Source organism: Diplotaxodon limnothrissa, linkage group LG15 (genome assembly GCF_057381915.1).
Source record: "Diplotaxodon limnothrissa isolate DT_005_m linkage group LG15, D_limnothrissa_male_GT1.1, whole genome shotgun sequence".
Classification (NCBI taxonomy): Eukaryota; Metazoa; Chordata; class Actinopteri; order Cichliformes; family Cichlidae; genus Diplotaxodon; species Diplotaxodon limnothrissa.
Genome location: NC_140610.1, coordinates 32,202,187 through 32,217,493, shown reverse-complemented (window position 1 = coordinate 32,217,493; position 15,307 = coordinate 32,202,187). Strand labels below are relative to the sequence as shown.

General features: G+C 41.2%; 1 protein-coding gene across 1 annotated transcript in view; it reads left to right on the top strand.

The window, feature by feature from the left end:
- Positions 1-15,019, top strand: part of LOC146617781 (uncharacterized) — a 28,888-nt gene extending 13,869 nt beyond the window's left edge. The window contains exon 4 of the mRNA XM_085373521.1: positions 14,784-15,019. Coding sequence (XP_085229647.1) covers positions 14,784-15,019 — 236 coding nt within the window. The remainder of the gene's footprint in view (positions 1-14,783) is intronic.
- The last annotated feature ends 288 nt before the right edge of the window (positions 15,020-15,307 follow it).

Here is a 15,307-nt window from a genome sequence, read left to right as displayed (position 1 = left end):
ACCCATGACTAACGATAGTCCATGGCCCTCAATACACTACATTGGTAACTTCCATTGTTCTGTTACATCTAGCTGGCAAAAAACAGAGTTGTTGTTTTAGTTGGAAGTGTGAGGCCAGGGCTTCCATGACAGATGATACATGATTTGTCCTAGCTAGGTTAAATGAAATACATGTGAACTGCTCTGAAATTTACTTCTGGTAATTGTCTTAATTATTAGCATTGTCACCATTTTCATACTCTAGAGTAACTACTCAGTGAGCCCACTCATTGAACATAATTTATTATTGTAAATTCATTTCAATTTTACCAAAGTATTTGAGAACTGGATGGCTGCTTAATGTTGCCACTCTTACAGATCCAGATTGTCAAACAAGAAATTAATTTTATAGTAGGGGGAATTGGCTGATGGAAAACCTGAAAATGGCCACAATTTGGGAAGGGTTATGTGGCCATTTTCAAAAGTCCATCATTCTACAGTGAGAAAGATTATTCACAAGGGGAAAACTTTCAAGACAGTTGCCAATTTTTACAGGTATGGATATCCCAGCAAACTCCCCCCAAGGTCAGACCATGCAGTGCTCAGAGAAAATGCAAATAATCCAAGATCTACATTTCAGATTCTATAGACTTCAGTTTGTTTGTTAAATGACAGGAGAATTAGAAAAATTAAAAAACAAATATTTGAGATAATGATAAAGCTATAGAGGTTATTACTGAATGCTATTGCTGCTAAAGGTGGTTCTACAGGGTCCTAAGTTATGTAGCATAGTTTTTCACACATTGCTTCTGTATTTTGGCTTAGTGTCTGTTAAATAAATAATAACGTGCTGTAATATGTCATGTTTGGTTGTCCGTCTGGTTATGTTTAAATATTTTAAGATGGAAGAAGAACTGGACGAAGTTTTAGTATTTCCTGATACAGAAAACTTTGGAAATGAGATGGAGTGTGCTGTCTTTTTACTATGACTGTAAGTGGGAGTGATACCATACTTATTTATCACTATTGTTTTTAGACTGATACCGACCTTAGCTACAAAAAAACAGAGGGTTTTTTATGTAGATGAGGATAACAAAAGAAAAACTGTATTGGAAAAGGTTTTTATACCTTGGACATGAAAATAGTCCCACTGTTTGTCAAGTAACTAATGTCCTCTCCATCTGTCTACACAGTCCTTTCCCCTGTTAAAACACCAAAATAAAAGGGTAGAGCCTCAGTGTATTATGTAAAGTGGAGAAAATGACATTGACTTAATAGATCTTAGCACGTCCCCATGAATACTCTTCCATCACACCATCCAGCTGTTATTGCTGCTGCCATCCTTCTGAGTCAGTCTCAGAGCCCCACAGTTTGTAGCTAATGTGTGAGACAGGTACACTAAAGGGAGTGCTGTTCTTCACCTAACAGGAGTGTTTTCAGTAATACAAAGAATAAACAGAAAAGGAAGTGTTCTAATAAGAGCTCAGCTGCTGTGGTCTATTTTTACGATTGCCTTTGTGTGCTCCTGCAAAAATGAGAACAGTGCAGAATATTAGCACAGCACAGCAAGGGCCTTTATAAGTAAGCACTTTATTTGTTTTTTCTGCAATGACATACTAAATAGGCACTTTTTTTAATTCCACATTCTGGTATCTGGAAATTAATTATACTTGTTATCTGGGCTGTAAACAGCAATGCTCTTCAGTGTTTTAATTACACAAAAATAGGCCAGTCAGCATTCTTCTAATCGCTCAGTGTACGTGTGTGTTTTTTAAGGGTTTTCTATTAGAGTTTCTTCAGCCTCTTGGGGTCAGGGTTAGTGCAGTAATGCTGTGAGCTCATGCATGATGGATCACCAATGACACATGTCAGTCAAAACAGTGAAGAGCTGAAGAAAAGGCACAGTCCATGGAAGATTTAGCAGGAAAGCAGGGTGATCCAAGTAAAAAAAGCAATAGAGGATGGTGATCCGTTCAGACTAGATGTTTGCCATCTCCGTCCCCATGAATATCACACATCTTTCAGCTAGCAGTCTTTTAAATTGCCACAGGAATTGTATTTATATGCTTCAACAGACTGTAAATATACAATAGCACAAGGGTTTGAACTGAGTTATTAAATTAGTGCCTTTTAGAAATAAAAAGATAATAGAAAAATTAAAACTGATTCTCCTTTAATTTTTTTCCAGAATACTTTTGAAAGAAGTGTTAAGTTTAGATTCACATCTACATAAAAAAAATGGAAATTTAATAACAGCAAATTTGCGAGTGTCATGGTTCTGGGTCATTTTGACCTAGCATTTTCTGTTTGTTTTTTTTATTTTGGTACTTTTCTCTTTTATGACTTAGGCTCTGATTCTTTAGTTGTGCTAATTTTGATTAGTATTATTCAAATTCATGGGCTGCATCCTCCTGAGGACCCGGCCTTCGCGGTCTACGTGGGCCGGGTCCTCAGAAGGTCGGGTAGGCCGGAAGTAAACGGCCGTGAAATTGGACGGTCTAGCCTTCTGATTAGCGTCACCACTGTCTCGGTGGAGTTTAATAAACTCAGCCGTCTGCTCCTTGCTATCTAAAATATAACGGGACACTGGCGTAAATTCTCGACTGTCTTATACTTCTGTTTAATCAGTTTTCTGTTTGACGTTTAGTCAGCTGTGTAAAAACCAAGGAGGAACCCACCCGGGGGATTAATAAAGTTTTATTTTATCTAATCTAATCTAATAACTTTAATCTCAGCCAAACCGATTTACTCACGAACAAACAAAACACTGAAAAAAGCCCAACAATAACATTTTTAGGTTGTCTAAGTGACTTATATATTACGTTTAACCCGAGCAGCGAAAGTCCCGGCTAGCTATCGAGCTGGTGGGTAGCAGACGCCTCCGAAAACGTTGAAGCACTTTTGCAAATATGGGATATCTTGATAAACCGAGCAGATATTTGATGTTTACACAGCTACTTTTTCGCCTGAAAATATGTTAAAAGTTTATTTTGTGACCCAGAAAGATTAGTATGAGTAATTTTAAAACTTAGTAGCGGCCGCCATTGTTGGAAACTGGAGTTTGGCTGGGCCGCGCTATGAATTCTGGGATATGGTAGGCCACGAAGGACACACCCGACCCATCCTTCAAATTCGGGGAAAAGGAGGACGCATTTGTCGGCTACATTCAGATTTACGCCCCCCTGTCTCGTTAGGCTAATGTCTCCCAGCTGTGTCTCCCTCCTGTTTCCCATTCCCTGATTACTCCCCTGTGTACATAAGCCCTGTGTTTTCCTTTGCTCTCTGTTGCATTGTACCCTTTACATGCTGTGTGTCTGTTGTGTTCCAGTGGCCCAGCATTCCAGCTCCTCTGTTCAGAGTTTATGTGAATCTTATTTTGAGGGGTTTTTTTTCCAGCAATAACGCTGCGCTTTGAGTTCAATCTCCCTGTTTGAGTCCTGCTCGTGGGTCCACTTTTTCTGCCTGCCTGTCACACAGCCTATCATGACAGTGAGGCCAAAATGCTTACAACATTTAACATGTGATGAAAATAAATTCTAATTCTTAAGCAGATATTACACTCTGTTGTGCACACAAACAAATAGTTATGTCTGTTATACTTCTTTGAAGTTCACTTGAAGATACAAGCACAGTTGGTGCACTGTAGCATTGTGTCTCCAAGGATGAGTTTGCTGGCATATATTAAAATATTAAATGCATTGCTCAATTCTGTGACAATCATCAGCTAGATCTCCATGTAGTTTCTCATTTTTATGGACAGACACTATTTCCACTTTCCTGTGGTGTGCTCAGTATGGCAGCACATCAGTTCTGGTTTTGGTTGGTGTGGACCTTAAGCTTGCAGTAAGTTTTCTTACCACACAAAAAAAATGTTGTTACAAGCTACAATCCAAGTCAGCAAAGTTGTCTGCAAGAATGAATATGTGTGAGGTTGCCACCTATATTTAAGGCTTCAGTGTTCCCGCCTCTAATTCAGTTTGAATGGGTCTCAATTGTGGAATAATTGCTTCATTTTGCCTGTCCTGCTTAAGGCGTCAGTAACAGTAGAAGAAAAGTAGGAGAGCAACCTCTTTGCAACAAAGAAAAAAATTTATGATTGCATTGAATTCTTTAATGTCTGGGACGATTGCAAGCAGTGACAACGAACAACTGGTCACACGGAAGTTTGGGGTCCCGTATGCACCTCCTCAGGTGGGAGATCACCTGTCATGGTCCAACAAGGACTGACTGCAACCGCTCTCAAAGGGCCATCAAATTTACACAGACACGTGGCATGGTATAATCAGTTAGAGTCAATCTATACTGATGAGTCCAATCAAATAATGAAACTCAAAGCTTTGTGGCAATGAGTTCATAGTAAACTGTGCTAAATTTAACAATGAAAAGCAGGTCTTTTTTTTTTTACACCTAATAAATGAATGATAGTTGCCACTAGGAGAGTTTATTTGGAATGAGAGGTGGAGATGTTGTCAGAACAAGTGCATAACTGGCAGAGCTGGATGGATCAAATCAGCGAGTGTAGTGTTATCTCACAGTGTTTAGAGCTGAGCCCCACATATTCCTACTTTGCAAAAAAAAAAAGGGATTTTACTGAAATAGAAGAACAACAGGACAGAGCTGAACTTAACAGAGCACTAGAGGGAAGACGGTACACAAAATCTCTTCCTGACTTTTCACAGCAGTGCACACACAGAACAACATTCATGCGTCTTTTTCCTTTTACTTCCGTTAATAGGCGCTATTACAAAACATATCTGTCAAAATAAAGCTATTAATGGGACTATGTTAGTACGTTAGACTAATGCTTGAATCCTATAATTTGTTAGAATTAGGATTAGTTAAATAAATATGTGCAGTACTCTCAGTCTCTTTTATTTCTCTTCAGATGCTGACAACAGACACAACAACACCAAAGGTTTAACCTGTTGGCTTTAAATCAACCATTTAACTGTATTTCCTATTTGATCATCCGTGCTGCTTAACTTCAGTGTTCAATACAAAATAAGGTCAGAATGCATCAGTACATGCTGTCAGTTTAAAGAAAGGATAAATATACACTGTAGTAAAAACCAGCCTACTTTTGTGACAGATTTTTTTTTTCTGCTTCCCTCCAGCGTGCGCTCGTGGGGGGTTGCAGTTTGTTTGTCTTTTTCATTTTTTTACCCACATGTTAAATACATTACATACATTACATATGTGAAAAGCTGCAAACTACAAAGAGCTAAAGTGACAATGAATTAAAATTTTAAAAAAATAATTAAACAATTTTTTGAACACAATTTTTTGATGAACTTTCACTGTCTTCCCCGTTCTACTTGTCAAGCAATCAGCATTTGACTGACACATACAGTTAAGTCCATATATATTTGGACCCTGACACAAGTTATTTTTTTACCCGTTTACTGGAACATATAATAATTATAGTTATATAGACATGGACAAGAGATGGGTGTGTAGCAGTTCATTATCTGAACTGTTGCACACTGTTTCAGAATGAACCACTCATTTTTTAGAAATCAATTTGCTCTGCTTTTGGTAGAATGCTGGTCACGAATTAAATAAACTAGCTGCAACTGTTTGTTGATAAATGTAAAAAATTATATATAATTTATTTATAAATTTGCCCCACCCGTGGCTGAGAGAGTCACATCTGATGTGTGGATTCTGCATGGTCTACTGCAGAATCTGCGTCTTGATGCACCAACGTGGGTTTGACCACATCAACTGACTGTGAGTGTCTCAGGCCTGGTTTCTGGTCTTTGAAAGGAAACAAAATTGTAAGTTGATTGTAAGCTTTAATGTTGGTTGTGCCACTGTCTCCAACCTAATAAGACTATATCCTTAGGTGAAGAACTGAGAAAAGTTGAGCTTTGAAAGTGTCAGCCAGTTGCACTGCATTTATTCAGATACTACAGCTGGAATGCTAACCATTTAACACCCAGTTTGAAAAAACCCAAGACGGAGGTGATTGCTTATGTAGCCACTCATTCGACATCACAGTAAAGTAAGTGAATTGTACTTGTATATCATTTTAGTTTCATCAGTGTTTACTTAGACATCATTTCAGGACTTGAGGATGGGCATGACTGATGTTTAGTGGTTGATGAGATTTGATTGGTAAAAGCTATGTTGGAGCATTTGAAGAAATGTGATTTTATTGGCTGGAATTTGAAGAGTTAATCTTTGAAGCTACGGGTTGGCAGTTTAATTCACCAATGCGAGTTCTCAGCTTGCTTGTAGACATGCAGGTGAAGGTTAGGACTGACTCAATCCTCAGAGTTTTTCTAGCATCAGTCTGAAATGCAGGGTTTTTATGGCTGGTGTAGCATTTCCTTTAGAATGTAGTTAGCACATTTCTTTAAACAATGTCTTTTTATTAAGAGGTTTTCCTTTTATACATATAAATATAAACATATATATTATATATATAAACAGAAAGAAAAGAAAGGGGTTACAGATGATCTGTACATTCGGGTTAAGTAGTACATTTAGGCTGTGAAATGAGTTCAGAAATGTATCTTCAGCTGTGAAATAAAAGGGAAAAAAGAGAAGAAAGAAAGAAAAATATAAACATATGTATGATATATCCCAAAGTAACATAATCCCTGCAAAATAATCCCATTTATTCCCACCCAGGTCACTACCCTAGACCTGCACACTGTATTTCCACACCTGACATAAGAGAGTTTGCTGAAAAATTCTTATAGATTTCAAAGAAGGGACCCCACATGCTTTGAAATTTCCCAGTGGGGTTCTGGAGTGAGTGTCTTATCTTTTCCAGTTTTAGACACGTCATGAGGTCATATAACCACTGTTTGTGAGAGGGAGGGGCAGCATCCCGCCACCTCAGTAGGATTGCCCTCCTGGCCAACAGGGAACAGAATGATAATGCCTGTTTTTTAGAGGCCAGTCGAAGCACCTCATTCCCACTGATGCCAAACAGAGCAAAAAGGGGGCCAGGGGCCAGCGTCACACTGAGAATCCTGGACAGGGTATGAAAAACGTCTGTCCAGAACTGAACGAGATTGGGACAAGACCAGTACATGTGGATCAGTGAGGCTTCAGCAGTTTTGCATCTGTCACAATATGGAGTGATTTCAGGATAGATATGGGATAGTCTGGATTTTGAGAAATGGGCTCTATGCACCTCTTTGAACTTGATTAAACAGTGGCGGGCACATAATGATGTTGTGTTGACATGTTTGAGTATAGAGGCCCATGTTAGTCAGAGATTGTCATGTTTAAGACTTCTTCCCACAGTGTCTTGAGCTTGGATGAAGAGGGATGTGTCAAATTTAACATTTTATTGTAAAGCAAGGAAATCAGCCCTCTACTGGTTGGACTGAGTTGTAGGATAGTCTCTAATAGTGTAGACTCTGGTGGAGGGCTTGAGTCTGAGGTCTGGGAACAAATAAAGTGCCTGACTTGCAAGTATCTGAAAAAGTGTGTTGGTGGAAGACTATATTTATTAGCAAGTTGTTCAAATGATGCTAGTTTGTTGGCTATGAATAAGTCCTTAAAGCACTTCTGTGCCACTCCACAAACCCACCATCCTGGATAGAAGGTTTAAAGAGATGGTTAGATGCAATGGGGCTGAGAAGGGAGAAGTCACAGAGTTTAAAGTATTTCCTAAACTGGCCCCATATTTTTAATGAGTGCAACAACAGGGTTGGGGATGGAGTTGAATGAAGAAGATAAGAGTGGAGAGCAAAGTGCAGCTGGTAAGGATATACTGTTGTCACTATGCAATTCCATAGTCACCCAGTCAGGACAACCACTCCGATTCTGGTAAAAATACCAGAACACCAAACATCGTATGTTAGTAGCCCAATAATAACAATGAAAGTTGGGAAGTGCAAACCCACCCTCAATTTTAGATTTTTGAAGATGCATCTTATTAAGCCTTGGGCTTGGCCATAAATAAGATGATGACAGAGTCCAGTTCATTGAAAAAAGTGTTGGGAATGAAAATGGTTAAGGCCTGAAAAGGGTATAAAAATTTGGGTAGAATGGTCATTTTAATTGAATTGATACGTCCTACCAGAGACATAGAGAGTGGTGTTCAGTGGGTGAGGGACCGCTTCACTTGGTTCAGCAATGCACTCACATTTTCTTTGAAAAGGTTTTTATGTTTTTTTGTCACTGTGACTCCCAAATATGTAAATGTTTTCCTTTCAACTCTGAAGGGCAAGCTGGTGAAGTCTAACATACTTGCTTTGCTACTTAGCGGGAAGAGCTCACTTTAGTAAGGTTCAGTTTATACCCTGAAATCTGACTTGACTAAGCAGATTCAATGCAAATGGTAGTGAGGCTAAGGGCTTAGAAATAAAAAGCAGGAGATCATCTGCATAGAGCGGGACCTTGTGTTCTGTATTGTTTCTCCAAATGCCGTGTACCTCTTTGCAACTGCGGAACGCAATGGCAAGGGGTTCTATGGCAGATCAAAAAGCAGGGGGCTGAGAGAACATCCCTGGCATGTGCCTCTGTGAAGTTTGAAAGGTTTTGACAATTGGAGGTTAGTTCGTATTGTAGCAGATGGTTGAGAATAGAGTAATTTCATCCATGAAGTAAAGTTTGCTCCAAAGCCAAATCTATCAAGGACTGCAAAGAGATAATCGAACTCAATTCGATCAAAGACCTTTTCAGCGTCAAGAGAGACTACAGAGTCTGTAGAGCTGGAGTAAACTATGTTAAATAGCCTCCTTATGTTAAAATATGAATGACGACCTTTAATGAAGCCTTTCTAGTCTTTTGAAATAATTTTTGGAAGAACTATTTCTAGTCTACGGGCAAGTATCTTAGCTAATATATTAGCGTCTGTGTTCAATAGAGAAATGCGTCTATAGGAGGCACATTCCAACGGATCTTTTCTCTTCTTTGTAATAAGTGTAATACAGGCTTCATAGAATGACTGAGGAAGAGATCCTTGTCTGATGCAGTCCGTGAGGCTTGCACTAAGCTGCGTGGACAGTAATGAAGAGAAAAATTCTGACGGAAAGCCATCCGGACCTGGACACTTGCCAGATTGCATTGAAGCTATAGCCATAGAAACTTCTAACTGAGAGATGGGTTCATCCAGCCTTGTTTTAAGTTCTGGTGGAATTTCAGGAATGTCAGGTTTAGCTAAGAACTCATTAATTGCATTGCAGTCAGACTCTGAGACGCTGGGACTCTGAGGTGTAAAGCTGTGAGTAAAGATCCCTGAACACTTCATTAATTTTTTTGTGATCTTTGACTATGTTGCCATCTTGTTGTCGAATTTTAAGAATACTTTGCCTTGCCAAGAACCTTTTAGAAGGCTCGCCAGTAATTTATCAGGTTTGTCACCATGCATATAAAATCTGGATTTGTCATGTAAGAGTAAACGTTCAGTGGAGTACGTTGTGAGTAGGTCAAGTCTTGTTTTAAGTTCTACACGCTTTTTAAATATTTCATGACTCTGTTTGAGAGCATACTGTTCATCGGTCTCATTAATTTGTTGCATTAACTTGTTTCTTTCATGGGTGGACTGTTTTTTTTTTTTAATTCTTGCTGAATAAGCAATAATCTGGCCTCTGATATAAGCCTTAAAGGCATCCCATACGACAAGGCTGGAAGTCTCTGGGGAAGAGTTGGTGGCAAAGTAAAAGCATATCTCATCCTGGATAAACTTTACAAAATTTTTATCTGACAGAAGGGTCTAATTGAAACACCATTGTGCAGCTTTAACAGGAGGATGTGGAAGAGACAGAGACAGAGTGAGAGGGGCATGATCTGAAAAAACTATGCTGTGGTAGGCACAGGAGTGGACCTGCTGTAGACAATTAGTGTCAATTATAAAGTAACCAATTCTTGAATATGTATGGTGCACATGTGAAAAATAGGAGTAATCTCTTTTATGAGAATTTAGGGTATGCCAAACATCACACATTCCATATTCTGATAGAAAGGCATGAATGACAGATGCAGATCTGCTGAGAACATTACTCTTTTTTTTTCTTTTCTTTTTTTTTTTTGGCCTGTCCCATTTGGCTCTTTTCCCATCAGAATTAATGTCTAAAGGCAAAGAAAGATGCCCAACGGATTTACTTTACCAAATTGACCATCCCAGCCTTGCCGTAATGGTCCATTTGATTCACCTTTTATTGTTTATTTTATTTTCACTTGCTGAATACGGGACAGACTTGACTGGGGGAAAGAAGGGGAGAAAGAAAGAGGGAAACAAAAACAGCTGAGAAGATGGACGGGGGAGAAGGGCAAAAAACAAAAACCAACAGAATAAGCAGAGAAAAAAAATGCACATATGTGTTCTGTTGATCTTATGTGCTGCACAATAATGTTTAATATTTAGTATTTACTGTCATATTCCCATATATCATTGTGATGTTGTTTATTCTATTACTCTTGTTTTCTTCTGCTTGTTTTCTTTTTTCTTTCTCTGAGAACATTACTCTTAGTGGATGAGCGATCCATGGCTGGGTCTAACCAGCAGTTAAAATCACCCCCCAGAAAAAGAGAGTAGATATTTAAGTCGGGTAGAGAGGAGAATAGTTGTTTAAAGAAATTCTCGTCATCTGTATTAGGATCATACACATTTACTAGGACAACAAGACTGTTATACAGTTTCCCACTGACTATGACATATCTGCCATATTTGTCTGCTACGACATTGTGGGCCTCAAACTGAATGTTCTGCCTGCCCCTCCAATGTGAGAAGAGACGGCCCTGATGTGGGTCTCCTGCAGGAAAGCCATGTCAGTGTTATGGTGTTTCACATGTGAGAAAACCTTCCTTCTATTGACTGTATGATTTAGACCTTTAACATTCCAGCTTAGAAAGTTTAACTGCAGACTCATCTGATTTATAGAGCAAAGACAATATGCACACTGGCCTTAGATGATAAGAACAGAATAACTTTACAGTGGGTGGAAATTAGTTCAGAACAGGTTAAAAAAAAGAACAGTGTATGTTCATAGCAGTGAGCCTTACCCTCCCCAAACCCTCCTCACAACAGAAAATGGCTGCCAAAAAAAAGAACAAAAACAAGCAGCGAGCTCTTCAAACTTAACATATTTAAAGTGTTACTTCTCCTGTCTATGATAGCAACAACCTAGGTGTTGAAGCAATCTAACCACTGCTCCTGTGGCCATAGAATAGTAAGCTGAAACCCCTTATCTTACTGTTAAGTTTTGAAATTGTGTATCAGCCACCAAGTCCAAATGTAATTGCTGGAGTGTTTCAAAGCAGCCGAGACCTAGGTTGCACCAAGAGCAGTTGGCCCGATGATCTTAGTGCTCTCTGAGGGCTGTACAGACAGAGGAGATCAGCTAAGTAATCAGGTGCCATATTGTTTAAAATTTTATAAGTAAACAATAGAATTTTAAAATCAATTCGATATTTGATAGGAAGCCAGTGTAAATTTTTCAGAACAGGGGTGATAGAGTCAAACTTTCTAGTGCCGGTCAAGAGACGTGCTGCGGCATTCTGGACCAGCTGCAGACGCTGCAGAAGTGAAGATTGTAGGCCCAAGTAGAGTGAAAACCCTGAAGAAGAAGAAGCATCCTCCGTTATCGTCCAAATTCAGGGGCCGCATCTTTCGGAGGCCGCATTTGTTGGCCGATTACTTTACAGCAGGGCTGCCCAATCCCAGTCTTCGAGAGCTACTATCCTGCAGCTTTTAGATGCATCCCTACTCCAACACAGCTGAATCAAATGGTTTGATTACCTCTTCAGCATGCCATCGTGTTTGGCAAAGGCCTGATAACAAGCCATTCATTTGATTCAGGTGTGTGGGAACAAGGATGCATCTAAAAGCTGCAGGACGGTAGCTCTCGAGGACCGGGATTGGGCACCCCTGCTTTACAGCAATGCGATGAAGGCTGTCCAAATTCAAAGACTCATCCAAATGCGTCCTCCTTGTCACTACCCGATCCATACCGTTAACCCGATCAGTACCACGCATGTGCGAAAGGTGTCTACTTCCGGTCAAAGCATTTTACAATAGTTACGGGTCAGAGTATCTGTTAAGATGTTAAGAATAATAGAATAGAATAGAATAGAATAGAATTCAACTTTATTGTCATTGCACATGCACAGGTACAGGGCAACGAAATGCAGTTTGCATCCATCCAGAAGTGCTTTAGTGATATAGATATATTACAATATATATTAGCAATAATATAGATATGTGAGTATATTACAGAAATGGGTCTATTATGGTATGTTATAATGTACACGGTATGAAGTATGTTGTGAATATTCTATAACTATAAGTATGTACAGGCTGTAGTGAGTACAAGCTATGTACAGGCTATGAACAGGATATAAATATGAAAAACTATACAGAATATGAAATAAATAACTTTACAGAAATCTGAGATATACAGCTATACAGAAATGGGAACTATGCAAGTTGTAAACAGTTGTAGGATTAATAATGATCGAATGTACAGAATGATTATTTACATAGAGCTATACAGTAGTGCAGTTAAGATAAGTGAGATATGTGGATAATTTCTACAGAGGCTATATAAAGTGCTAGTGGTTGTGAGTGGTGGTTCAGTCCATGTTATTATTGTGTGTTTGAGGGTACAGTTGTCCATTGTGGGTGTGTGTATGTTCAGTCCATGTGTTAATGTGGGTCAGATGTCAGGAGGCAGAGTTCAGGAGTCTGACAGCTGTGGGGAAGAAGCTGTTCCGGTACCTGGTGGTCTTAGTCCGGAGGCTCCTGTAGCGCCTCCCAGAGGGCAGGAGGGTGAGGAGTCCATGTGATGGGTGACTGGGGTCTTTGATGATTTTCCCAGCCCTTTTCAGACACCGCTTCCTGTAGATGTCTTTTATGGCAGGAAGTGGTGCTCCGGCGATGCGCTGGGCAGTTTTCACGACCCTCTGCAACGCCTTCCGGTCCGAGGCAGAGCAGTTCCCGTACCAGACTGTTATACAGTTGGTCAGGATGCTTTCGATGGTGCAACGATAGAAGTTCACCAGGATGTCTGAGGACAGGTGGTTCTTCCTCAGAGTCCTCAAGAAGAAGAGGCGCTGGTGAGCCTTCTTGACCAGCTTGGAGCAGTTGGTCGTCCAGATGAGATCCTCGGAGATGTGGACTCCCAGGAACTTGAAGCTGCTCACACGCTCCACAGCCGTCCCCTTAATGTGGATGGGTGGATGTGGGTCAGCATTCCTCCTGTAGTCCACGATGAGCTCCTTGGTCTTCTCGGTGTTAAGCAGCAGGTTGTTTCTGTCGCACCACTCAGCCAGACGATCCACCTCCTCCCTGTAGGCGGCCTCATCGTTGTCACTGATGAGTCCAATCGCCGTGGTGTCATCTGCAAACTTAATGATGGTGTTGGAACCAACAGCAGGTCTGCAGTCTATAATAAGTATGTCTTAAATTTTTTTGCAATAATGAAACATTTCAATATAATGAAGACAAAAACAAAAAATAAAAAGATAGTTACGGATCAGGAGTCCCCGATCCTTACTGCGCATGTGCAAAGTCGGACCGTACAAATCGGGTCTACCCGATCCGTACTGCGCATGTGCAGATGTTCTCTTCTTCTTTGTTTCGTTTAATTGCAGTTTACTCCCCAGTGTACAAGGATACCGCCACCTGCTGACCGAGCGAATGAACCCTATTGTAAACTGAACTAGTGTCATTACAAATGCATGTTAAATTTGATTTAGTGATTGTCGAGTGTATTTTTGCTTGTCTGTGAGGAGAGGATTGTTGGAATAGTGATGATGATGTCCGCTATCACTGTCAGTTGTCAGTAAACACTTAATCTGGCGGATGAATCTTCACGTGACATATTACTAAGTCAGTATTATTAAGTCTGTAATTAGGAGCCATTCTTCTTATTTTACGGCGCTGCTGTTCAATCGGGGACGCTCTCTGTTGAGGAGAAAAGCATGAATTTGTTTGTATATGAATTATCCATTGTTTAAATGTCCCAGGCAGTCGAAAAGGAGGCAGAGCTGTTGAGAAATGCTAGGAGCTAACTGGGCCATAGGAGCTAACTGGGCGCTAACCGTGTCATTCAAATACATAACTGTCGCAATGTTGGCAAAGAGAGGAAGTGACGTAAGGTTTGCGCATGCGTGGTACCGATCGGGTTTCCAGTACGGATCGGGTAGTAACACTCCTTTTCCACAGATTTGAAGGATGGGTCTGGTGTAAAACCTTTGTGGCCCAACCTATCCCAGGATTCATAGCGCGGCCCAGCCAATTCCCGTTTCCAACAATGGTGGCAGGTATTACACTTATTACTCTTTCTGAGTCACAAAATAAACTTTTAACATATTTTCAGAATGTAGCTGTGTGAACTTCTAATGGGGGCAACCATGGCTCAGGGGGTTGGGAAGTGTATCTGTAACCGGAAGGTCGCCGGTTCGATCCCCGGGCTCTCTGTCCTGGTCGTTGTGTCCTTGGGCAAGACACTTTACCCTACCGCCTACTGGTGTTGGCCAGAGGGGCCGATGGCGCGATATGGCAGCCTCGCCTCTGTCAGTCTGCCCCAGGGCAGCTGTGGCTATAACCGTAGCTTGCCTCCACCAGTGTGTGAATGAATAGTGGCATTGTAAAGTGCTTTGGGTGCCTTGAAAAGCGCTATATAAATCCAATCCATTATTATTAATGTTTTTGTCACTTTTTACGGAATCAAACTCAAAGTAAGATCAGTCCTTCCACGCTTTAAACGCTGCACGGTCATACTCTCTCCTGCACTCGTTATATTATCCATTTTTGATCTGCACACAGCTGTTGCCATGAACGTCGCACTCGCTTACGTCATTGTCATGAGACACTCTCACAAAAAAAAATAAATCAGGAGGCCGGCCATGCGGAAGGCAGTGCGGCAACAGAGCAGGTCCAGAGACCGACCGCGAAGCCAGCGGTGGCGACAGAACAGATCCGGAGGCTGGCCACGTGGAAGGCAGTGGCGGCGACAGAGCAGGTCCGGAGACCGGCCACGTGGAGGGCAGTGGCGGCGACAGAGCAGGTCCGGAGACCGGCCACGTGGAGGGCAGTGGCGGCGACAGAGCAGGTTCGGAGGCCGGCCGTTAAGCCAGCGGCGGCAACAAACTCGTTCAAGAGGCCGCCCTCGACAGCAATGACGTCCAACTAGAGGCCTGGAAAGCAGCCGGCGAAGGCGAGGTGGTACAGGCCGAGCTGGATCAGACAGTGGTGTGGCAACCGCAGGACCAGACGAGGCAGGACCAGATGGCAGCGTGGCAGCTGCGGAACCAGACGGCAGCGTGGTAGCTGCAGAACCAGACGGCGACGGTGTGGAGGGTTGCAGGTGGTGATGCAGCAGCCGACGGTGTGGAAGTTGCAGATGGTGACGCTGCAGGC